This window comes from Schistocerca americana, chromosome 8 (assembly GCF_021461395.2).
Source record: "Schistocerca americana isolate TAMUIC-IGC-003095 chromosome 8, iqSchAmer2.1, whole genome shotgun sequence".
Taxonomy (NCBI): Eukaryota; Metazoa; Arthropoda; class Insecta; order Orthoptera; family Acrididae; genus Schistocerca; species Schistocerca americana.
The window spans coordinates 522,783,372-522,810,621 of NC_060126.1; the positions used below are offsets into that span (position 1 = coordinate 522,783,372).

Here is a 27,250-nt window from a genome sequence, read left to right on the forward strand (position 1 = left end):
CATGAGCAGCGCCTATTAGACGGAGGGGGTCCGACAGCCGATCAGTTCAGTCATTCCACCAGGAAGGAGGTACACGGTTCGTGTTGTCTGTAGTTCAACCATGCCTAGACGGCCAATACCGCGGTTCCACCGCGTCCGCATTGTGCCAGGAAGGACTCTCAGCAAGGGAAGTGTCCAGGCGTCTCGTAATGAACCAAAGCGATGTTCCGACATGGCGGAGATACAGAGACACGAACTGTAGTAGACATGCGTCATTCAGGCCGCCCAAGGTCACTGGACGACCGCTACATACGGATTATGGCTCGGAGGAACCCTGGCAGCAGCGCCACCATGTTGAATAACGGTTTTCGTGCAGCCACGTGAGGTCGTGTTACGACTCAAACTGTGCGCAGTAGGCTGCATGAACCGCAACTTCACTCAAATGGCTCTGAGCACTATGGGACTTAATTTCTGAGATCAGTCCCCTAGAACTTAGAGCTATTTAAACCTAACTAACCTAACGACATCACACACATCCATGCCCGAGGCAGGATTCGAACCTGCAACCGTAGCGGTCCTGTGGTTCCAGACTGTAGCGCCTAGAACCGCACGGCCACCGCACCTTCACTCCCGACGTCCATGGCGAGGTCTATCTTGGCAGCCACGACACCATGCAGTGCGGCACAGATGGACCCAACAACATACCGAATGCACCGCTCAGGATTGGCATTACGTTCTCTTCACCGATGAGTGTCGCATATGCCTTCAACCAGAGAATCGTCGGAGACATGTTCGGAGGCAACCCGGTCAGGCTGAACGCCTTAGACACACCGTCCAGCGAGTGCAGCAAGGTGGAGGTTCCCTGCTGTTTTGGGGTGGCATTATGTGGGGCCGACGTATGCTGCTCGTGGTCATGCAAGGCGCCATAATGGCTGTACGATACGTGAATGCCATCCTCTCACCGATAGTGCAACCTTATCTTCAGCACATTGGCGAGGCATTCGTCTTCATGGACGACAATTCGCGCCCCCATCGTGCCCATCTTTTGAATGACTTCCTTCAGGGTAACGACATCGCTCGACTGGAGTAGCCAGCATGTTCTCCGGACATGAACCCTATCGAACATGCCTGGGTTGGATTGAAAAGGGCTGTTTATGGACGATGTGGTCCACCAACCACCCTGAGGGATGTACGCCGAATCGCCGTTGAGGAGTGGGACAACCTGGACCAACAGTGTCTTGATGAACTTGTGGATAGTGTGCCACGACGAATACAGGCATGCATCAGTCCAAGAGAACGTGCTACTGGGTATTAGAGGTACCGGTGTGTACGGCAATCTGGACCACCACCTATGAAGGTCTCGGTGTATGGTTGTGCAACATGGAGTGTGTGTGGTCTCCATGAGCAATAAAAAGGGCAGAAATGATGTTTATGTTGATCTCTATTTCAATTTTCTGTACAGGTTCCGGAACTCTCGGAACCGATGTCATGCAATACTTTATTTTGATATGTGTATGACCATTACCAGGTGCTGTCGTGTGGCGAGGCATAATGTCATATGAGCTTAATGACCTTCAAATCTCTGAACACGGTACACTGACCGCTTAGCGTTATTCCGACATTACTCTCCTTCCCCATGTGCGTCTTTCTGGGGGAGCTCTCGGCCCCTGATTTCATTTTTATGGACGACAGTGTGGACTGCTTCCAACAGCAAAGGTGGAGCAACTCCTGGAAGAGAGAGTGTTCGGCGAATGGACTGGCCTGCGCGCTCTCTCGATTCTCGTGTGATACTTGTTGGGCAAACACGGTGCAGCACTTCCACGTGCAGAAGCCAGCACCCTGCCACCTTGTGGCCGGCGCGGCTGCTCGATGCAGGGCGTGCGCTGTCGTCCGTGGTGGTCACAGCCGTCATGTCCAGCGAAGCACGATGAATCGCTGTGACTTCAGTAGATTTATTGTTCTTAAATAAAAGTTTGTGGTCGCCTCACTTAGTATTTATTACAGTTACCCTCTGGGCTATAACGTAGCTGTTCTGTGTGTGTGTGTGTGTGTGTGTGTGTGTGTGTGTGTGAGAGAGAGAGAGAGAGAGAGAGAGTGTGAGTGGTCCAAGTTTCATCGGGCTACGTTACTTGGCAGTGACGCATAATGCGAAAGTTACTTCCGTCCTTAAGTTTTGCACACCAAGGTAGCTCCAAGCAAGAGATTTAAGAGTGCTACATATAAACTATAAATTCTACAGGAAATATGCTTCACATTCCTAAATCTTCACTCCGCCAACCGTCTTGCTGCGTGTAACACAGGGAATTTTTCATACTAACGTCGTTGCCCCATTTTACCACTGGAAGTGTGATATAAAGTAACACGTGCAGAACGTATAAAGAAAAATTAAAATCAGAATAAGAATTACTGATCGGTGAAGTTCTCCCATGGAAATACACAGTGAAAAGACAACAACGGAAACAATAAGATACATAATAATAATAAATACAGCATAGAATACACTTGATTTTACCAATGTGAACACTGTTAAAGGAAGAGGGGAGGAGTCGGCCACGCTCTGTTAGTAGGAACCATCCCAGCATTCTGCTGGAAAAACCGCCTGTAGACTCTAATCAAAATGGCTTAGTCCAGTCTTACATCTTCTTTGCGTGAGCAGCTCTCATACTTCCGAGTGACTGCGTCACTTGCAACAATATAACAAGGCAGCCCTAAAGTGATCATTCATCCATCCGAACAAAAAACTGTTTTCTCGTAACAAAAGGAAAATGGACCTAAAGTATTAGTGGAAAACAACAGATATTTGTCAGGAGAAAGACTACAGCTTGAATTTTAATTCGGCGTGTCAGCGACTGCCTTCAGTTCTTGTGGAAGCCTGTTGAAGGCCAGCTTTCCTATCTTCGCGTAGCATCAATGCCTCTCAAAGCAAACGTCGTCGTTAAGAGTCACAAAATAGCAAGATTGTTTCTTCGTCTATGTATATACTCTGGAAGCCAATATAAAGTGGCCCTACATCGTAGAAATATTAACGATTTTGTTTCCTATTCTATTTGCGTATTGAGCGATGAAAAATAATTTATTTGCTTTTCTACGCAGCCTAATCTCTTTGATGTAATTTTCGTATTCCCTAGTCGAGGTTGACGGTAGCAGAATTTTTACAGTCTTCTTCGAATATCGGTTGTTTAAATTTAACCAGTTTCGCGAGAACAAAGCCACGTTTAATACAGTTATTCACATTTAACTTTTCTAAGCATCTGTAGCATTCGAATGGCCTATTCCGAATTGTTGCCGTAATAGGAGCGGGTCCTTGCAAACTTTCTGTATATGTTGATACGTGTACTCGAGCCAAGTCAAAGTAATCCCATACTCAGGGAATGGTTCGCCATTCAAGGCAAGGTCGTAGTGGAGGTTGTTTGTCGTTGCTTTGCTCCGACCTGTTATGAAGTATCAAGAGTGTGTCTGTGTCGTGTGATTGACTGTGGCGGGTGCTTCTACAGTGTAACGTAAGGGTCTGTGTTGTTACGGATGAAGGGAACGGAGGGGGTGAAACCAAGGGGCCCGCCAAGTTCAAAGTCCCCATCCGACTGACGGATCACCATCAAGTAAGTGTCACGTGTCCTTACTTAGTGAGACGCTGCAGAGACGTTAGGAACGTAATCCAGGACATTAGCACAAAGAGTGGTGATAGGGAACATTACGCCACCATCTGTCCTCACCTTGCTGACCAATCACTGGTAGTGAAAATATTCCACCATCAGGAATCGAACCTGCCTACCTCGGAGTCGAGCGCTACCGTACAGTCGTGTATTAGCGACCTCGCTACGGAGGCAGGTGTCTACTCTATAAAGACTCAAATTATCTGTCTTCTGTTCCTGAAGTTGATGTTGCTGTTTCTTTCAAACAAGTACATGTTGTCAAACACAAATTGATCTACCGGACTGATGTACTGCTCTGTTTTCCTGAGAATTACCAGCTTGTTACACTGAGGTCTGAACGAACTTCGTAAATGAATTTGCTTTTTGCGTAAGCGTGCAATGCACCCTCATCTGAATTAATGCAAAGTATTATCTTCGTACTGTTTTACGGATCGCAGACGGCTTTGCAGACGCAGAAAGTCAGATAGGATTATCAATGAAAAATTAAATGAACGACCACCTCTGGATTATACCGAAAACCATATTCTATTAGGCACGGGCGTGTTACAGTTGGTACATTCACCATTTCTTCCACACACATGAGAGCCAGTCAGTTCCCTGAAGATACAGAATATAAAGAGAAAACCGCGTCGCAGGACGGAAAGTTTTCAGAACTATAAAGTATTTCTGTAGGTAAAAGTTATATGGTCATTCCGACGAAAAAACTGCTACGACTGTGCGAAGATCAGTTACCACGACCAGAAATTTTTGTATCCCAAAATCTCAATGAGGCTTATAGTGCAGCGTTCTTTTATTTTGTTCGCATGTTTCATCAGATGTGATACGTCAGCTAGTATCGAAGAGACCGGTATAAGCAACACATGCGGAACTGCGGCTTCCTGCATAACATAAAACAGCTCCTCACAAGGGAACCTCCCCATCGCACCCCCCTCAGATTTAGTTGTAAGTTGCCACAGTGGATAGACCTTGAAAAACTGAACACACATCAATCGAGAAAACAGGAAGAAGTTGTGTGGAACTATGAAAAAATAAGCAAAATATACAAACTGAGTAGTCCATGCGCAAGATAGGCAACATCAAGGACCGACATAACACAGGAGCGCCGTGGTCCCGTGGTTAGCGTGAGCAGCTGCGGAATTAGAGGTCCTTGGTTCAAGTCTTCCTTCGAGCAAAAAGTTTATTTTTTTATTTTCAGACAATTATCAAAGTTCAGGCACTAACACATAATCAACTTCGCTCTCCAAAATTCCAGGACATGTTCAGATTTGCTTGGACATATGCAGGATTTGACGGTCTACACACGGAAAAATTTGAAAGCGTAAAAAATATATGTTTTGACAGAGCACAGGGAAAAGTGTGCGAGTGTGAGGCTTTTGGATTCATTTGTTGCAGTTTATGTGACAAACTCTTATGTTTTCATCACTTTTTTGGGAGTAATTATCACATCCACAAGGAAACCTAAATCGGGCAACGTAGAAGAATCTTTTTACCCATTCGCCAAGTGTACAAGTTAGGTGGGTCGACAACATATTCCTGTCATGTGACGCACATGCCGTCCTCCTGTGGAGGAATCGGTTGACCTATGACCTTGCGATCAAAAGTTTTCGGTTCCCATTGGAGAGGCACGTCCTTTCGTCTACTAATCGCACGGTTTTTCGGTGCGGCCGCAAAACACAGACACTAAACTTATTACAGTGAACAGTGACGTCAATGAACAAATGGGGGATCACTGCGATCCTTGTCACGGAATGTCAATGATGTTGCATATCTTCTCGTGGACTACTCAGTTTGTATATTTTGCTTATTTTTTTATAGTTCCACACAACTTCTTCCTGTTTTCTCGATTGATCTGTGTTCGGTTTTTCAAGCCCTATCCACTGTGCCAACTTATAACTAAATCTGAGGGGGGTGCGATGGGGAGGTTCCCTTGTCAGAAATATCAGCATAGCATAAGCTAATAGGTAAATCAGCTCATAATGCCAGATTAACATAAATCAGATAACGATTTACAGGGTTTAACATTGAAAATCGTGGGCAAGATTTAAACTGTATAATTGATTTGACTTGAGTAACTTCCTTCCATCGCCACAAGTAATACCGATCCCGATCCGTTGCTTGCATTAGTCACATACGCGTGATAAATTCAAAGAAAGTGAAAAATCTGTCAGCGCAAGCTTTACTTTCCTATAGTAGAAGAAAGTTGAACACAACGGAAGTAATAAAAAAATGGTTCAAATGGCTCTGAGACCTATGCGACTTCTGAGGTCATCAGTCGCCTAGAACTTAGAACTACTTAAACCTAACCAACCTAAGGACATCATACACATCCATGGCCGAGGCAGGATTCTAACCTGCGACCGTAGCGGTCGCTCGGCTCCAGACTGTATCGCCTAGAACCGCACGGCCACACCGGCCGGCGAAGTAATAAAAGATTCTGTATTTTTTCCCTACACAATACGCATTAAACCTCTAGAAAAAAAATCGCATTTAAGCCGTACGACTCTCACCCAATTAGTTTAGGACAGTTACATAAATCTTGTCATCGGGAAAGTAGATACTGACCGATTCATAGGAAGAACACGCAGAAAATGAACTCGTATTTCATCTACGAAGGAGACTACTTGTCTAACTCTTGCTCCATCCGTTCTAGAGCATTGTTCCTCTGCAGCGGCCTCTTACCAAACAGGACTAACAGAACAATGACAGAACAGTCAAGTGAGTCTAGAGTTTGTTTTGTCAACTTAAGAACATCACTCACATATTAGACAATCTGAATTGGGTGATACTCAGACCTTGGGCATTGAGGGGAAGTATTACCGTCGTTTAGTGAACACGGCGGCGAAGTAAGAGCAAGGTCGCAAGTATGTTCTCTGAACGACACACAGTTTAGTGGTTTGCAGAGTACACACGGTTGTAAATGCAACGCTGGTCTCAAAAGACCGGGAATACAGTAGTGCGCTTTACCAAAAAGGAGGAGGCATCCAGGAAGTACCTGGCAGTGCGAATGAGAGGATTAAATTCGAACGCCTAAGTCCATTCCGAAGTATCGTGTTGTATACGCCATACGAGAACAATGAGTAGTGGCAGACAGCTGTGTACAATGACGTGAATAATTTATTTCAAAATTCTCACAACGGCAATGTTAGAGTTGTGAGGATACTAACCCCAAGTCATTTACTGACACTTCGCTACCAATCTCCACTTTTTAGGCACGAGCGGACCACAATAAGGTGCCGACCATCCACCCACTGACATTTGCGGCCTACAAACACGGAGGTAGTGAAACCAGATGGAGGCAACGTAATCGTGCCAATTGCAAGAGCAGGTTGTGTCTAAATATCTTCTAACGTGACCAACCAGTTTGGAAACGATGTGGCTCACTGGTGTTGCAATCAGAGCCCATTGCTACGACAGTCCGCTCTGCTGTTCAATATCTGAGAGAAACAAGTTTGGGAGGTAGCTGCGAGCAGAACACAGCGTACGTGTATACGCTGGTGGTGCCAGGACACGGGAAGAGTAACACTGTCAAGAAATATTCCTTTCGGTACTCCATTATTTCCATAATTAATCTTCCATTCTGTACTCTTCTGTGCGCGCTTTTCAAACTTAACGGCAAATTAAACCTGTATGCCAGTTCGTGACTCGAACCCGAAACGTTGCCTTACCACATGCATACTCCAGGCATTCCACTATTTTTACTCCATTGTTGTATTAAGTATCTTGTTACGAAGAAAAATATAAATATATTTTTGATAACAGTTTAAAGCTGAACTATCTGACGGAAGTAGTAGATAGACTTTCTGAGAGGAGCCGATTGATATGTTGTTTAGTTTCCTGGAAGACAGACAGTAGTTACTGTTACCTGCCCTAGATTTTTGAGCCGATGTAAATTAACCCCGGCGGAGGTTCGAGTCCTCCCTCGGGCATGGGTGTGTGTGTTTGTCTTTAGGATAATTTAGGTTAGGTAGTGTGCAAGCCTAGGGACTGATGACCTTAGCAGTTAAGTCCCATAAGATTTCACACAAATTTGAACATTTTTGTAAATTAATGGGCCAATAGCTAACGAACTCACAGACGCTATGGATGAAATGACGAGAGTGTTGAGTGTAAAGTAAACCTTAAATTTATGATATAGCATCTATATAAGAGTGCCGCATTGCCGTATCACAACCAATACCTTGGACAAAATCTGTGCTTTATACAGGGTGTTTCAGAAGCGATGGTCAAGAATTCACACATGGAAAGTACGGACTAAAAGTAGCTAAAAAGTTCCAATAAATGTGAGTCCGCAAATCAACCGTTGCCGAGGTATCCCATTAATTCGAGTTGGGAACCAAAGTAAACGCCTCTGGATATCTCGGTATTTACGTTGGTACCTCAACTCTTGGGATAGACTATGTTTGTTTACGCATGCGCAATTAGTTCCGTTTCCCCCTCCGTGCACTGTGCCACACAGGCTTCACAATCAGTTACGAACGTGAGGGCAGCAAGGACACAGGTCACACCAGTGAAGAGCACGCTGACATGCACTTCATGTGTGTCAAAGCGAATGGCAGTGCCCATGAGGCATGACGAAGCCTCTCCTCTCCGGAGGCAGCCCGACACGCGCACATTTAGCCGCTTGCATAAGCGCCTTACATAAACACAGAGTTTCGTACACCATGTACGAGAAGGTCGACCCAAATCAATAACACCCGACGTTGAGGAAAGCGGTGTTACTCATTGTACACGAACGCCCGACTACTTCAACAGGGAGCGTGTCCTGAGTCATAGTAGTGTGTGGCGGATTTTACATCGGCAAGTAACTCTATCCACATCATCTACAGTGAGTACAAGCCCATAACAATGCATTCTCTCCTAGGGAGAATTTCCGTCAATGGGTGTAAAACAGTGCACGCTGAATTCCCTCTTAGTAAGCAGTATTCTGTTCACGGATGAGGCTCAATTTACCCGTGACGGTATTTTTAACCATCATAACTGTCACATTTGGGCCGATGTCAATCCTAATGCAACACACGTGTCACGACATCAGCAGCATTATTCGTGGAACGCCTGGGCAGGACTGCTCGGAGACCGCATAACTGGACCACAGTTCCCACCCCAGAGACTAACCGGACAGCAGTACATGCGGTTTCTGCGGTCTTTACTTCCACGTGTACGTGCGATGTCCCACTGAACCAACTCCTGACATGTGGTTCGTGTATGACGGTCCTCCGGCACATTTTCATTTACGAGTGCACCTGCTTCTACCTCGAACGTTTGGTCAACACTGGACAGATAAAGGAGGGCCTGTGCCATGGCCTCCAAGATCTGCAGATTTAAGTCCCGTGGACTTCTGTGTGTGGGTCATGTCAAAAGCCTGGTCTACGCTACCGAGGTCAACTCTCCTGATGAATTACGCTTGCGGATTGAAGAGGCTTCCAGCATTTACAGAATTCCCCAGGACTGTCTTAAAAGATTCGCAACTCATTTCAGGTACGAGTTCAATGCTGCATTCAAACACACGGACAACATTTCGAACACCTACTATAACATTTCGAAATGCCATGTGTTCGTAGACATTGATAAACCGCAATAGAAAATGTGTTGTATCTCGACAGCGGTTCGTTTGTGGACCCATATTTATTGGAGTTTTTTAGCTACTTTTGACCTGTACTTCCAATGTGTGAATTATTGACCTCACATCTGAAATACCGTATATATAAGACAAGGCGTTTGACCGATTTACGTAAGTCTTTTACACAATACTCTAATAAACGTTATATATCAGCCCGAATGTTGTTTACAGTATTGTGTAAAAGACTGAAGCAAATTGGTCAAAAACTTTTCGTGATTATATACTACGTAAAGGGGAGAGGTTTTTGCCAAAAATCTGGACAGCTTCTAATCTATTTACTTCAAATTTTTACCCGATACTCTGTGGACATGTGCTAATATTATATATACTGGGTAGAAAGGTAACGTTATTAGCAAAACTCTCGAAAAAGTTATCGACTGATTTACTTCATGTGTATTCGTATATACAAAGAGGAGACAATTTCCCAAGCTCCCTAATAGTTTTGGACCGATTAACTTCTCATTTTTAGAAGATACTCTAACAGTCATTCGGGCAGACTTCTGCTACATACATTTTAATATGAACAATATGAAAATAGATGTGTAATGTAAATGGGAAAATGTTGTTACGAAAAATCTCGAAAAGTTCTAGACCGATTTACTTCATAATTTTACATGATACTCTAATGAATATTGGGACGGACATAGGCTATATACTTTTTAAATATACGAATATCTATGCAATACATAAAGCGGGAACTTTGTTGCCAAAATTCTAGAAAAGTTCTTGACGGGTTTCATTTAAACTTTAACACGATACTGTAACAGACATTAAGACGCAATGAGTTACTTATTTTTTAAACAACAATGTATAGGTTTTCTGTTGAAACAGATTTCGATAAAGAAAACCCTGTGCTATGCTCTGTTGTCAAAATGAGTGGTTTTGTTAGCGTTCTCACAGTCAGACAATTTGTTTCTCCCATATATATTTTTCTCATTACACGACACATGTTCTTCAAAGAAGTGTGTACACAACAAAGTGTAACTTCGTTTTCTCCCTCGCAGTTGGTTTAACTTCGTTTTCTCCCTCGCAGTTGGTTTTCACAGAAAACAGAAAGTTGTGTACATGGTTAATGGACTTGTGATCAGCTTAGTACTACGTAATACGAATTTGCAGTAACGGTTAGCGAGGCTCAAGTCAGAGAGACGAGATAGAGGATGCACAGAGAGGGGGTGGGGAGGAAAAGGACGTAGAGAGGGGGAATGAGGAGACGAAGAGGGAGAGGTGAGAGGAGGAGATGGAGAGAAGGGGTCAGGAGGAGGTTAGAGAGAGAGAGGGCGGGCGAAGGAGGCGGTGGACAGGGAGAGTTGACAGAGATAGGGTGTGGAGGAGGTGGACAGAGAGACGTGGGAGAAGGGGATTAGGATGAATATCCAATTTCGATGCATATTTGGTATTGTCGGATTTGCTAGTAAAGCTATAAATGCAGTTGTCTCAGATTCTCTAATGTCAGAGGTACTCTGATCGATTTTCCCGGGCGTTTAAGATGAAGACCACATAGCTTTTGTAAGGGTGAGTAAGTACAGACACCACTTTCCACAACTCCTCCTCCTATCCTTGTGATGCGTAACACTGACCAGTAACTGTGCTTTCCCTTTATACTCTGGATGTATACGAACGTACCTCAAGTACTAATATGGTTCCCATGAATGGTGCCCTCTAAGTCCACACACACGCGCAAGTGGCTTTTTAATCGTATCCCCACTCCCATCGTAGCACTTCAATTAATGTACTTCCAGTTTAAATTTTGTCCGATCTCTCTCTACTTCTACGTTTTATTCGCTTAACATATTCTGTATGTAGCACACCTTTCGCTAGATATGTGGAATGTAAGTTTGGATCTCTCCCCGCAAACCACGAATGAAGGTGCTTCGGTTCGTGATTTCCGTCGCAGATTGCTACATCGTAAGTTGAACTTTCGCTCTCCTGTGCAGAGTGTGTTGAAATGAACAGCACACACGAGAACTGCACCGGACACGGACTTGAAGCCACGTAATTGCCATTTTGCACGCGAAGTTTTCATTAAAGGCAATTTTACAAGTAATAGTCACGGTTCGAGACGCAGTTTTAATCCGTTAGGAAAGTGTGCTGACTGTCTGTTCAAACAAATGCAGTGGATACCACTAGGCAGACGTTGATACGAGCCGAAATCAGTCCATCTGAAAGTTTGAATCCCTTTTCACATTAACATAGGCAATGATAAAAAACCAGACGACACAGCATATGGCATACCTCGCTTCTCTAGATAACCATACTAAATGCAACCAGACGGATACTGTCTCTGTTTCATCTGTTAGTAGCAGTGGGTCAAATCTTGAAAAGCGCTGATGGAACAGAAGACGTCTGGAATGTAATCATAGATACTACCGATAGACCTGTTCTTAAGGATCAGAGATAAAATACGGCCCAGCGTCCATGGTTTGGGTTTTACTTGATTTCCTTCAATAACCTGAGGCTAAAGTCGTAATGGCTTAGCGAATTTTGTTGCTTACAATCTCAGGCTTTTCGCAAATTACGCAATTATTTACGAGGAGATTCTCTACGGAAAAATTGCGGTAACATACATAAAGGCCCCCATAAAATATCAGCGATTCTTAATGTAGAGAAATGGCAGTTTATTGTCTTCACGAAACAAACCGAAGCTGAAGGCAACTTATTTGCACGACCCGACGCACAGCGTTGCATAGACTTAAGTAAGTTTTTAACCACACGAGCGTCCGGCAGCTGTTGGTAGTGAGCACTATGTGCGTCGCTTCTATCCAGCTGCGATCACCTGTCCTTGCGTGCGTAATTTCTGCTATTGGCCTGGTAAATTTCGACGCCCCCACTCTATTACCATCAGTCGTATCTTTCAGGAGTGACAACAAGAACTACCGCCATCAGATGGTGTCGAACAGTTGTTTCGAAAAAAAATAATATTGTGTCACTTTGACAATGTTATCTGCCGGCAAGTGCATTTAGAACAAGTCCTACGGGAAATCCTGAAAAGTCAGTTGTGATACTGTTTGACAACAGTATTAGTGTGTCTCAACTGGAGTCGGATACAGAAAAAAAATATTTTGGAATAACAATATGTAGAGATATGAAGCGGAGCGACCATATAGACTCAGTTATAGGTAACGAAAATATGTTGAATATTACAGAGGAGAGAGTTGGAGATGACGAAGTTGAATGTTGCAGAGAAGAGAGTGACGACAAAGCTGGATATGACAGAAGAGAGAGTTACAGACAACGAAGTTGGATATGACAGAGGAGAGAGAGACTAGAAAGTTGAATATGGGAGAGGAGAGTGTTGAATATGATAAAATTGGATATGAAAGAAGAGAGACTCGGAGATGACGAAGTTGGTCATAATAAAGGAGAGAGTTGGAATGACGAAGTTGGATATGACAGTAATGACAAGGTAGCTGTCGATAAGATTGATTCGTGAGAGTTCTGTGATGTTACAGCCCTTGAAAGTGTTGACTAAAGCGCAAAGCCCGTGGGGCGCGCTCACCTGCCGGACGCCGTCTCGGACGAACTCGACGCCGTAGGCGGCGGCGGTGTGGGGGTGGACGAGCAGCCGCGTGGCGTGCGCCCGGAGGGCCACGTGCAGGTTGTGGCGCAGCCGCACGGGCCGCAGGAAGGCCTTGGCCGTGGAGCAGCGGGAGCCGCGCCGGATGGTGCCCTGCGCGACCATGAAGCCCGTCTGGCGCTCGCCGTTGCAGTCGCGGTGTTCGTAGCCCAGCTGCTGGCCCGCCTGCACGAACGCCAGCGCCAGCGGCGTGTGCCACGGCGACTCCTGCGAGTGCGTGAGACACGTCTCCCATCACTGAAGCCACGTCCCTCGCAAGGGCGCCTGCTGCTCACGACTTTGGGCTCAGGTTCTCGAGAAAAACCGTCAAGGGACTTATGCGTATAACACTGTACAGGGTGTTACAAAAAGGTACGGGCAAACTTTCAGGAAAAATTCCTCCCACACAAAGAAAGAAAATATGTTACGTGGACATGTGACCGGAAACGCTTACTTTCCATGTTAGAGCTCATTTTATTACTTCTCTTCAAGTCACATTAATCATGGAATGGAAACACACAGCAACAGAACGTACCAGCGTGACTTCAAACACTTTGTTACAGGAAATGTTCAAAATGTCCCCCGTTAGCGAGGATACATGCATCCACCCTCCGTCGCATGGAATCCCTGGTGCGCTGATGCAGCCCTGGAGAATGGCGTATTGTATCACAACCGTCCACAATACGAGCACGAAGAGTCTCTACATTTGGTACCGGGGTTGCGTAGACAAGAGCTTTCAAATGCCCCCATAAATGAAAGTCGAGAGGGTTGAGGTCAGGAGAGCGTGGAGGCCATGGAATTGGTCCGCCTCTACCAATCCATCGGTCACCGAATCCGTTGTTGAGAAGCGTACGAACACTTCGACTGAAATGTGCAGGAGCTCCATCGTGCATGAACCACATGTTGTGTCGTACTTGTAAAGGCACATGTTCTAGCAGCACAGGTAGAGTATCGCATATGAAATCATGATAACGTGCTCCATTGAGCGTAGGTGGACGAAACTAAAATGAGCTCTAACATGGAAACTAAGCGTTTCCGGACACATGTCCACATAACATCTTTTCTTTATTTGTCTGTGAGGAATGTTTCCTGAAAGTTTGGCCGTACCTTTTTGTAGCACCCTGTATATCACGTTGTTTTGTTTTCTTATACAAGAATAGTGTAAAATTCTTGAATTCGCCTGAAGATGATGACCCGACAAACCTAGATTATTTACCAATGAAATTCACCGAGAAAGCTTGCATTCCCGTACAAATATAAGCTGTTGAACAACTCCTGGTTTCTGAGCTATGTCAGGTAATGTGGAGGTTTAATTGAGACAGAATATACTGAATTTGATATCATTTTATTCTCAAAAGTGTGTAAACTGAAGAAATGAAACAGCACAGAAAGGCGTGATGGGGTAGAGAGGGGGAACGGGGGAGAATATTTATGCCATCGAGTTAACAACGAAAGATTCACTAGAGATGATATTTGTAAAACATATGAGTAGTTCAGCGTAGCCAGGCTTTCTGTTTAAGATAAGGGAGATCTTTGTGGCCAAAAACGCTTTCAGATACTTAAAAGCGTCGTAGCTGCACCATCCGAAGCTAACACTCGCTTGGGCACGTTTAGTACCTTTGCAGTAGCGTTCTGAATGGGAACAGGTGTACTGACTATGGAGAGTTGAGGGGATAAAAAAGCAGTTATTTGTAAATACGTCCAGGGTTTCAGAGGACAGCTGACTGTAAACTAAAAGTCATACACGAAGCACTCTTACGCCTGTGGACATAGCATCTTTCAAAGTTTTTTGGCTCACATTACAGGTGCTCTCTGTGGGCACCGTTTGTAACGGGACAAACGTCGGTACATGCGTGCAGTTCATTGAAGCCGCAGACACGAACTAACCGGAAGAGCCATCTTTGGAAATCTGTTTATTGTGTTACGTATTTGCAGGCGCAAACTAATTCCATGCGACAGTACGGAGTGGATGGGTTGTTTACTTGCTCTGACATGCCTGCCCGCTAGTGCTGCTACGCGATGGTGCGTACTACGAATCTAAATATGGGGAGACGATCCGTCCAAAATGTGACTGGTTTCAGTGTGTCATGCAGTTTTCTCCTGCCGTTCCTTTACGCTAATGGTAGCACCTGCCACAGTTGGGCAGTGGCGGCCTCCAGACTTCCCTTACCTGCACGGTGAGCAGTCCGCCCGTGGCGTGGTAGCGCGAGTTGCGCGCCAGGTAGGGGTTGCGCTGGTCCTCCGACTTCCGGAAGTAGGGCAGCACGTGGCGGTAGCCCCAGCCCGGGTTGCCCAGCGCCTCCCACGTGTCGTAGTCGTGCCGGTTGCCGCGCGCGTAGATCATGTAGTTGAGCACGCTGGAGCCGCCCAGAACCTGCAGGGGGACAGACGGCGGGCCGGCGCGTTAGCGTAGTGTGGCAGCGGTACGTCTTACCACGACACACGCAGACCTCAGGGCGGTGTTTAGGGGCGCACGCGGAGGGTCGTTCTTCTGGGACGGGGGACAAGGTTGTTCATTTTTGTTTCATCATAGAAGGTGGACATGCTGGATAATTAAAGGTTTAAGCTAGACAAGCGTTAGGAATGGACAACTGCGTCGAAGCAACCTAAGACCTGAAGACCGAAGAGTTAGTTACTTATTCCGCAGATCATTTGAACGAAGCTTTCGTCCAAATTGTATGGAAAGAGTCAGTTTATACAGGATATGTATACTGATATGTTTAACATTAATGAACACACTTTTTTTTTAATCCTACTCATGCAACTACACTTAAAAACAAGTTTTTTACATGCTGCCCGTTTTTTAATACAAATTCTTCCATGTAGTAGAAAGAGTTGTCCAGCAGAAGTTGGATTTAAAATTTGCTTTGCCACCTGTCAGGTTACTGGACAATTTATATATTCTTGCTGCATTTTCAACTCTTTTTCTGAACTTCTGGCAGCTTTGATAATGCTTAATAAAGGTAATTTTCTCTGTAATTTTGTAGGTATGGAGCTCACCGTTATTCTAAAATTGTGATGGATTACCTATGACGATTTTAAAAGGCTAATATATGTATTATGGCGGCGCAGTTAAATAGCCTGGCTCCTCGAAGAGTTACCCACATCACGACCGTGGATCAACATTACAAATTATTCACACTGCTTGAAGAGCCCAGTAATACAGTTCGTCCAGTTCAAGTTTTCATCAGTATGTACATCAGAAATTTGGATCATTCTGCGCTGTTCGCTGACTCTTGCTCAAGTGCTACATCAGTTGTTGGTATGAGTCAGTTTGTTGTATGGAAACAAATATAATGTGTTTTTCAAAATTTAGGCAATTTATTTTCAGATAATCTCTCTATGATTCTTTGTAAAACATCATTTGCAATCGCTTCTGTTGCTTTCTTTCTAATCGGATTTGTTATGATACTTGTATCGTCTGCAGAGTAACAATTCTGCTTGTTGAATGTTAAATGGAAGGTCATTCACATATATAAGGAATAGGAGTGAACCCAAAATAGAACCCTTTGGGGCACCGTTTGTGGTTCCTCCCCAGTCGCTAAAATTTTCTGCACTCCAACATTGTTTGAATTATTCAGCACAACTTTCTGCATTATGTTCGTTAAGTATTGTTAAAACCACCTGTGTGTAAAGCCATGAATTCCATAAAACTCGAGTTCTTGTTGTAGGGTAACACGATCAATACAGTCAAACGCGTTTGAATGATGACAAAAAATACTACCTGTCGATATTTTGTTATTTAGGATTTATAATATTTGATGAGTGAACGTATAAAGCACTCTAAGTCGACCAAACCTCTCATAATGCAGGCTGTGATGTGCTAAGTAAACTATTTTAAATGGTGAGTTCATTACTTTTTCGAATATTTTGGAAAAAGATGTCAGTAAGGACATTTTTGTGAAGAGGAAAGAACGGTAGAAGTTGGATTTAATCTGTGAGGTAGCATGGAGGCGAGATTATATCTGCCTTTCATCAGAACTCCTGTGGAGAGGTTAATTTTAAAGAACATTGCAGTGTTTTCGTACACTGCGCAGTGGTATGAGGCGTCAGCACTAGGGACATAAAATTGTGTTGTTGTGTTGTTCTTGCGTGTGCATATTCCGTAACCTGCAGATACCAGTGGACTCAGATCTGCTTTGTACTGCTCAAACACCATTGGTCCCCACCTATAAATTCACCTCGCCCCCTGTCGTACAACAAATGCATCCAGCGGTCTGCCTGTGCAGCATTGTCAGCAAGAACTAATACAGACAGAACTGTGATTCATTGGCGTCAGTTCTTACAGAACTCAGGAATTTGTTAGGTGCGCTAGGCCGCCCGGATCATTTGGGTTCCACGCCGTGTCATCACCGGCTGGTCTCTACTAGGGCTCTTGAAATCCCAATTCAGCACGCTTGACCGACGTCCGCCTATTTCGCGTTTTCTTTGTGCATAACCACAGCACCGATATTAAACTTGTTATTAAGCGTGTTTTCCTTTCCGTTGCAATGGCTGTACAATTCTTCGGTGTAAGCCTTCAGTGAGACTGCTGAGATAGTAGGTATATGGAGGGGCGGTATCGGTGGAAGGAAGGGACTTGGTAAATGAAAATCTATTAAACTTTTTCGGTTCTCATCAAGGTGTTTGATTTCTATGATTTTTTCATGTGCTATGAAACTGTTATCCAAAAACTTATTTTTTCTTTACTCTGTTCTCGAAGACACTGAAAGGTACCAACTCGGTATTTAAGTGGAGACGATTCGCGATGTATAATTCCCCGTCCAGTGGTAGAATAGGGAGACAATTTGGCAATAGCAGGCTAAAATCAGTGGAGGACTAGGGAATAATAATCCTTGTCATAGGTCAAAACTACAGGGGCGGTCTTTATTAAGACATTAACTTCTTGTAATCTGGATCCAGAGTGTGTATGAATTGAGTAAAGAAAGAAAGTCTTCGCTTATGGGTGTAGAAATATTTGTTCAGAGTTACACTACTGTCAGGCATCTATAAACATATATTAATAGTGTCAGAAACATATTGCGTTGAGACGACAGTAGAGTGAACAGAAAACTTGGGAAGCCTTAACATTCACATACGATTATTCGACGCCGTGTCACGACACAGATACAAGTTGTAAGTAACGGTGCTCTTGACGGCTATGTCCAGTTTTGTAGCCTCTTAACAAATTATGGGTATATAAATTATCTGCAATGCCAAGGATTCAAAGCGCGTGTCAGCTCGAAAGTTGTCTTCGCTGGGAGAATAACTGCAATGGGGGCACGAGCTGTGATCAGTAACGGAAGTAACAATTCCAAAACTGAACTACTCACGTGCAGGTTGAATTGCGGCTGTACAAAATAAAACGAAGTGGAAAGATAACAATGAGGAACCTGTGTGAGCAAATCATGCAGCTAAATGACAGTAAATGAGGGAAGTAAGTTGCTTAATGAAACACTAGTACATAAACTAGGGTTATACCATTAGGCAGCCTAGTAGGATATATACAGAATGTGTTTATTACAGTACTGAATAATGAAAAAATTAAACAATCAAGATACTTCAAAGTAGTGGAGTAATGAAAAGTCCTAAAACTTTGTTGGAAAGGTAATAAGATACGAAGTAACGGATGAAATTGTCCTGACAAAGAGGGGAGGGAATTAGATCAAGTTATTTTTAAAATGCCCATTTATTCATTTAGTCCAAGATTTTCTGTGTGACTGTGCCGGCTGGCTTACTCTGTTACTGAGCAAAGGAATACTGAGAGGCAGAGGTCAATCAGAGTTGCTTCTTACTGCAACGTATCCTAAAAGGACTGCTGAATTCTGCAGCTTTGGAAACAAGACTCCATATGAAGATTTCATAAATGTGACACATGTAGAGCTGTGCTCTACCGAAACTACGGCTCGGTATTTTCGCACACTGCACAAACGACGTTGTAAGTAGTAGGATTACCCGTAGTATTGGTAGAGAGGAAACATAAATGAATGTGTGAAGATGGGGCCGGGCCACACCACTTCTCTCTCTCTCTCTCTCTCTCTCTCTCTCTCTCTCTCTCTCTCTCTCTCTCTCTCCTTCCCCCCCCCCCCCTCTCTCTCTCTCTCTCTCTTTCTTTTACGTAATTAGAACCGCACATCGTTCAGCGTTAGTCGATTGCGCATTTTATTTCCTTACGAAGCGCAAAGATGCAAATTGCATTTTGTAAGTAATAAAAATTAGTTGACTACGTAGCTTCTGTGCTTTTTTGTGATCAAAGCAATTACTTTTGATGCAAGTACAGTTTACAGGCACAAACACACAAAAAAGTCTATATAATTATTGTTATTCTGCACTCAGTACAACGTTCTGCGTCGTGATCAAAGGCACGCGTTTCCTTCTATTATTGGGAAGTGCGAAAGTTGTTTAGCAATAACTGACTAATGATTCATATATGCTGGACGAAGTACAGAAGCGATGTTTGATATGTTTTTGTTTTGCTTTTTTTATCTTTATTTGAGCAAATTGTGTTTTTACTACGACGTCCCTCTGTTTCGTGGTACAAATCAACACTTTTCGAATAATCTTTAATTTTAAGTATCAAACCAGAGGATAACTATGTAGAAAAAAAATGTTCCATAAGTTACGCGGCCCTGTATACATCCTCCATCAGTTTGTAGACTGTGCACCGCTTCCGGTTTCTAGGGGAATCTAGTAAGTTACTGATCGCATACACGAATAGTGCGATCGGAACTGGGTAACGCCCGATAGATACGCAACACACTTAACCTACAGGTAACTCGGTTACGATCTTAACTGGCCAAAGCTACCAGGAGAAGTAACGTCGTCTATGCTTGCTTACGACAGTCTACGGCAGCCTTCGGTAGTTTTACAACTCTAGACACATGCAAGAGTTCACGGTACAATTCTTAGCTGTTGTTACGTGCGGTAAGCCTTCAGTGTGTGAAGTGTCAGGGAATTTGGTGAGCCTACGAGTACGGGTGTCGGTGGGAGGTGTCCGGAGCTGTGTACAGTGCGTTGTTTACCTTTCCGCGCGGCCAGTTGCAGCGGCCGCCGCGCATGCCCAGACAGGCGGTCCCCGAGGGCTCCGTCTTGTACTGCCAGTCGAGGCCGCTGAGCTGCAGGTAGGCCGCCAGCGACGGCACGTCCGACACCTCGTTCTCGTCCCCTCCAGCCTCCAGCAGCAGCACCGACCACCGCCGCACCTGGAGCACGACACACAACGTGCAGGCGGGAAACTCGCGTTCTGCAAACTTGCTGAAGATTTGTCAGAGTTTGACAACTGAAGACACGTATATCGGCCTGTCAAGACTTGAACAGTATTACGCTGAAGTGCGAGGGACTTTTTTTTTCTTCTTCTTGAAGGTCCGATCGGTCGCGAAATTAAAACCACAGCGAAAAGCCTGTGAAACTTTGCGCAGATGCACTGTGCAGTGTCTCTAGCGTGCCGGTCGATCGCATCAAGTCGCACTTTGCATTTCTGAGTCCACAGTGAGGACGTAAAGTGCCCGGAACGACAGACTCACCCGTCAAGTGTAAAGTACGTGCTGTCATTAGGTTTGTTCTTACTGGGGGTCTCTGCCTGATTTCATGGAGCCCACATAATGCGACTGCCGTGCGTGATAGCAAAGTGTGGCAGTGGCGGAGGAAATTCGAAGGAGGACGTGGAGAAACTGGTATCCGTGACGCGAGTGATGACAGAGAGATGTGAGTGTCAACTGACGTACTTGTTCAGAGAGTGGAGCAGGCGACTCGAGAAAATCTTGTGTCAGGGGAATTAAGAACAGGCAAAGAGGAATGTTGTAATCAGGCGCTGTCCTTCTTCATGACAGTACTCCACTCCATCCTGAAACTGCAAAATGCAACTCCAATAACAGTTGTAAGAAACAATGTGTTCCACAGATTCAACGTATTATTTAAGCTGCACAAATGCCTGCAAATGGAACATCAGTCGGGTTGGTGCGTAAGTTCTTAGCGTTTTTCACAAAATATACACTTAACATAGACTTTTACTATCAATAATATATTCTCCTGCACTACTTACAACAGTCTGCTAACACTGAGGTAACTTTTCCGTTTCACGACTATAGAAATCACTTCGTTTCCAGGCGAAAGTCCTCGTCGAGCCATGTTCCGAGTGCATTTTCATCCGGAAAGGAAGTTCCTTGAATGCTGCTCGATAGAGAGCGGGAACGGTGAAAATCTTAAGAGCGTAAGAGTAGATGAATAAGATGCGTGCGGAATTATTTCGCAACCCCAGACCTGCGTAGTATTTTTCGTCAGTCTAGCACAACGCGCGGAGACGTCCTCCCGATCTAGCATCACTTCGCGGTGTTCCTGGTCGTCGTTCTTGGATTAATTCCGGACGACGTCTCAGTTGCTGACAGTAACAGCCAGCAGTGATGGTCACAGCCCGGGGTAGAAATCCGCAGTACATCGCACCGTCCCTGTTCCACCAGCTGCGCAACATTATCGTCTGCGGATGCGTGCAGTTCTTTGTACGGGGCGTCGCTGCTTTGTTTGGGCTTAACCGTTCCTTTCTTTTCCTTACGCTAGTGTAAGGACACCATTTCTCGTCACCAGTAACGATTCAGGACAGCAACGGTCGGTGTTGTTCACGAGCCAACAGATAACGGGCATGCAGAGATGCACATGTGGCCACACTCTCATTTTGTGGTTTTGGGCTTAGAGCTTGCAGTACGAGAACAACTGATTTTTGAACCTTAGACATTGCATGCAAACGTCATACAATGGTGGAATGATGACAGTTTACCAAATTTTCCAGTTCGCGAGTACACTAACGTATATCGTTGTGGATTAACGTGTTTAAATTATCGTCATCAAACTCGGAAGGTCTTCCTGAACGTAGACAGTCGCTAATGTCAAAATGGTCCCCCTTAAAACGAGAAAACCATTTTCTTTATTCCCACAAACGTAGCAAATGTTTCCGGCTGCCTCCGCTGCCGTCACCCCTCTATTCAACTCAAACGGAAGAGTATGTCGGACGTCTTCCGATTTCTCCACTTGGCACGCTATTTTGTAGCGTCCACAGCTCCATCTTCAACTCCAAATGACATAGTGACAATATACAAACTCAAATAGCAACAGTGAACTACAAATAAAAAAGGACAGTCGATAAATAAACCCAAAGCAATCGAAATAGTAACATGCAAAATAACAACGCTACGAAGTTATGCACCGACCCAGTAAAAATGTGTACATTCTGTACCGCAGTAGGGCTCCCACTATATCAAACGGATATGCCAAACATCTTATGCTGCACTCCACATAGGAAGTAACAGTTCTGTAGGAAACACAAAGTGAGCAGGGTGTCACGAGTGGCATCGCTGTGAAACCACAAAGTGGAAGAATTTTTTATGAAAACAGATGCACTTTATGTTAATTTACGTAGTGAGAAAATGAAATTCCATCAAAAATTTTATCGCTTGTAAAGAAAAGTTAAAGGTTATAACCTGAACTGTTCCTTCGAAAAGAACAAAGCCGATTTCATTCGCCGTCATTGTCCTCTGAGCCCTTCTGCTCTCTGCTCCGTCTTTAACGATCTCATCATCGAAGGCACGTTAACTACTTAGAGATAGAGAAAGAGAGAGAGAGAAAGAGAGAGAGAGAGGTAGGTAGGTAGGTTTCAAGATGCAGGCAAGCAACAGTTCCATACGTGGAAGACGTAATCATTGAGCCATTAACAGAGTTCGTGGTGTATGACATGGCGGCCGGCCTCGAAACGCGCGTTGGCGTGAAGAAGAAAGCCATTGTTGTCAAGCAGGTCACTCAGGCCGTCTGTCGTCTGTGTTTTCTCGCTCTGCGTTGTATTGCTTTGCCCTCAGCTGCACGGGGAACCTGCTTGAGCGTTGATGGTGTTTGGTTTGTGGGCCGCCCAACTGCGCTGTCATCATCAGCGCGTGTACAAAGTCCCAGTTTTTACACAGTCCAGTTTTTTATACGGTACAAGGGAGGCCCTGTCACCAATGATGATGAAATGATGAGGAAACACTCACACATAGTCCCCGGACAGAGAAAATCCCCAACCCGGCCGGGAACCGAACCCGGGAACCCGAGATACGGAGACAGTAACGCTAGCCACTAGACGGCAAACCGCGGACTGCTTGAGCGTCACAAACGATTGCCGCTCATTAATAATGTGTATGATCTAAAGAAAGATGTCAAAACCCTGGGACGTCACAAATTCTCATTTGACGCAAAAATTTTTGTGGAAACATATGGCTTAATACGACCACTTTTCAATACAGAGCGGAAATTAAGTAGAATGGTTTCTGCGAAAGTGACGTATTGACAAAATACGGTCGCTAGCAATGCCGATCTAACTCAGGCACGTATCTTCCACTTGGAACGAGCGAAGCAGAAATTGAATTTCGTTTGGATTATCAGGTACACTAAGGGTATGACAGGATTACGTTTCCGATCTCGACTCTGAAGCTGGTGTATAGCACGGGCTGAATATTGTTTGTGTGGCTATATTGGATACCCATCTGCTTGGAGTGATGAGAACAACCTTAATAGCTCTCAGGTCACCTGACAGACGATCTAGACATTCATTGAATTACTTCAAGTTCGGAGATCTACACATACGGTGCTCGCCATATTGATTCTTCCCTCTCCTGTATATATTGCAAATATTTATTGAAAATACATATCCTAGAAAAATTAGCTGCCGCAAAAGCTTTAATTTGTGAAACATGTTTTGCACCTTTCTGTCTTCCTTCAAATATAATTCCTTGCTATACTTTCCATGGAATGAAAGAGGTAACACGGCAGCGGAATTGATGGCACCCGTAGGAAAGGCCTACTTTATCCATAGTTTATCACAGCAAAAATATGCGTCATTCGCAGTTGGTTTATAAAAACTGTTATTGATGACAATATTTGACAGTGTAATTGAAGCAGGTAACGAACAGACTAAGGTATGCGTACGCATACATCCAAAACAAGCCCATACTAGATAATTACCAATATTTTCACAACAAATGAGAATATTTTAATGTTTCGTGCAAAAAGGCATTAATAACAAGTTGCAGGTAATTTTGCTAGCTCAAAATTTTAAAGCTGAGACATAATATTATGATTCGCATAAACTGAAAATACTACATTTATTTCTCGCCATCTTGGCAGCAAATAACAACCACCAAAATTCAGTTGCCAAAAGATGTCATTGTAAACCAACTGTTGTCCATGATAAGTGAACACAATTGTCAAATTAGAGTAGTCATTATTTAAATTTTGATAATAACAGTATGCCGAAAACATACGTGGTTTTTGTGCCAGGAAAAATTGCAAAAAGTGCTTCGATACTGATGGAAACAACTACAGAATCCCTGATAAATGACATTTACAAATGTTATTTGTTTAAAAAGAGAGCGGTTACTTTATAACCAAAACATTTTGCCATCTCTTTGTGTGTTTGTGAGTGTATGTGTAGGTCTGTGTATAAGCGTACTTACTTTCAGGATAAAAATACTGTTGGGGTAATCCCAGTAAGTTTCTTTTTTGGAAAGTGCGGGTGTGGCTAGTGTAACAAGTAAAATTAATTACTGCGAATAAAGAAGATAACTGGAAATAAAGAAATTGAAACAATGAATATGTTACGATTATCACCCATTTCTAAGGATCTGCTTTTTAACTTTAAGAGACTGCTCTTCCACAAAGACCGTATCAATGAATCATGTCGGCAATGTACTAAATACTATAGGGCGGATTTTAGATCACCACAGATATCTTAACATTGACTGTCAAGAGTGGGTTTGCCCAAAATTTATTTATTGTTCTATCAAGAGCAATGGTTCCCAACCTGGGGCTAATTACCTTTTGAGAGGTAAAGTGAAATTTTATTGGGGATAAAAACAAAAGGATTCGATTGTGTTTGGATCAATAAAGTAAATTATTTTTAAAAGGTCATTGCTATTGTTATTTCACAAGATTACAATATTGATTAGCAAAGTTACCAATCATTAGCATTTTTGTCAAAAACTTGCATTATCGTGTGGCATGTTGTTTTGGAGGTTATAGCTTTTGAAACGAATATAGGTACCTAGTCCACCGAATACATACATACATACTGAATGTATTCGCAATTACGAATAAGGACAACCAACAGCTGTAGAATGGAATGACGACAATGAAGATTTGTGGCGGACTGAGACTCGAACCCGGATTTCTCTGGTATCGCGAGCGTTCGCCTTACCGTTCTGCTGTCCGTACACGACTCACGGCCAGACGTAAACCTCCGTATGTCGTGAACCTCGCGTCTACGATGAGCACCCCCTCTATAGGGGGTGCTGCCACGACCCGTGCTCGCACATCCGTTACGTATGTTCCCGCACAGGTCTCACGTTGTCCTTGCCCGGTATCGGCAGAGAAAGTGCCTGACTTATTTCGATTACGATGCAAAGTTCCGTTGGACATGCATGCATGTGCGTATTTCATAAAGGCTGTAGTCGCAGCATTTCCTGTTCCTTTGGACACCTACAAAAGCTGAATACAATTTTTCTTTCGTTATTTTAAAAATAAAAAAGTTCATATTAAATTCTTTTTCACTCTAAAGTTTAGTAAGGCGCTAATGTTAGTGATTGGGACGATGGGGTGAGCAGGATTGTGGCGGGAGGGGGGGGGGGGGAGGGGCATAGTAGCTAATATATGCTTACACGTAGTGGTAATGGTCTCGGAAAGGCTGGAGCCTACAGTCCTGAATATTTCGTCTCAACTTCTGACTAGTTCAAGTTATTTCTAAACTCCACTTACACGAGTAGTCACGAGGGGTCCGTTTGAAACGAAGACCAACGTGTTTTCGTAACTTCATTAATCTCCGAGATACGGAAAGTAGCTGTGATTTTTAAGAGGAACTGTCGTAATTTTTTTGCATCAGAACAGCAGATCTGTATGAGAGAGATTCGTTGAGCTAACTGTTATGAACGATTTGACGTGAAACTACGCCGTAGAAATACATAGAAAATGCAGATTCTGTCCTGTAGTGCAGATTTTCACGGCCAGGATTTAAAGTTTTGGCGATTTCTGTTTTATGCTCATTAGGACGTTGCCCAATCTATGTTTCACTGCCTAACGTGTCACCTCCTAATGCTTGATGAGTTTGTTTTAGTTTGAAAATTGAGTACTTCTTAATAGCCCCTGCCGATATCTCCACATTAGAAAGGTAACGTGAAGCGCTGAAACGTACCTTAGACAACATCTTAATGTCCATAAAACATAAATCGCCAGAGTCTTTGTCCTGCTGTAGTGGCCAGACGTTTTCTGTATTCTCCAACCTGCGTCGAGAGTGGCGTAAACATCAGTCTTTGCTTGCCTCGGCTATACTGATTGCCGTGACAAGCGACGTTACATAAAAAATAGAAAAGTTTTTAAAAAACGAAATTGGTACCTGTATATAGGCGGCAATGAACTTCGGAAAAAAACATTGTTCTTAGTCGCGATAAGTCTGCTCGCTATTCTATTATGTCAAAAAAGAGATAACACACATATTTAACGAGTCTAGTGATAAAATGTCATTTGAGGCAAAACGTTTGAGAGTTGTTATGTTTTGTGTTAACGTCAGTGTTAGAATCAACTGGTAAAAGATTTTGCTTTATAATTTGTATGCTAATAAACACTATTAAAAAGAAGTACATAATTACGTTTATAACATTAACTGAGTTCTCTGTCGGTGCTTGACAGAACACGACAAGAATAGCTACACCAGACCAAAAATTAGTCACTCTCAAGACATGCCGCGCTAATTCCGTACAACGCCGCCTTTAGCCATGATTACGGTCCTAATATGGCGCGGAAGAAAAAAATGGCTCTGAGCACTATGGGACTCAACTGCTGAAGTCATTAGTCCCCTAGAACTTAGAACTAGTTAAACCTAACTAACCTAAGGACATCACACACATCCATGCCCGAGGCAGGATTCGAACCTGCGACCGTAGCGGTCTTGCGGTTCCAGACTGCAGCGCCTTTAACCGCACGGCCACTTCGGCCGGCTCGGCGCGGAAGAGTCTGTAGGTATGCCATATCAACATGAAGTCACTCATTGATTATTAGATGTCGTAGAGCTTCGAACTTGGAGGGATATTGATTGCTATGGTATCCAAGTGTTCATAAAAATACGAAGGGCGTTCAATAAGTTATGCAAAACAAATTTTTATTTCCGCCAATTTTGGCTGAAAAAAATTCGGAGTTTGTTGTGTGGCATGGTGGACTATTCCCGCTACGGCCCCTGCGGTTTCGCGAACTTCGATAGGTGGCGGCGCCATACGTGGTCTTCAGAATGGCGTCTGTAATGAAAGTGCGTTCCAAGCGAAGAGCTGTCATCGAGTTTCTGTGTGTGTGTGTGTGTGTGTGTGTGTGTGTGTGTGTGGTTTGAGGTTTTCGAGTTTCTTTTGTCGGGGACCCAGAGCATCGCAGATATTCATAGGCGCATCCAGAATGTGTGCGGGAGCCCGG

The 27,250-nt window shown here is 43.9% G+C and overlaps 1 protein-coding gene across 1 annotated transcript in view; it reads right to left on the reverse strand.

Moving 5' to 3' along the window:
- LOC124544833 (glucose dehydrogenase [FAD, quinone]-like) overlaps positions 1 to 27,250 on the reverse strand; it is a 48,900-nt gene that overhangs the window by 19,250 nt on the left and 2,400 nt on the right. The window contains exons 2-4 of the mRNA XM_047123534.1: positions 19,804 to 19,983; positions 14,973 to 15,176; positions 12,746 to 13,030 (exon numbers count right to left, since the gene is read on the reverse strand). Coding sequence (XP_046979490.1) covers positions 12,746 to 13,030; positions 14,973 to 15,176; positions 19,804 to 19,983 — 669 coding nt within the window. The remainder of the gene's footprint in view (positions 1 to 12,745; positions 13,031 to 14,972; positions 15,177 to 19,803; positions 19,984 to 27,250) is intronic.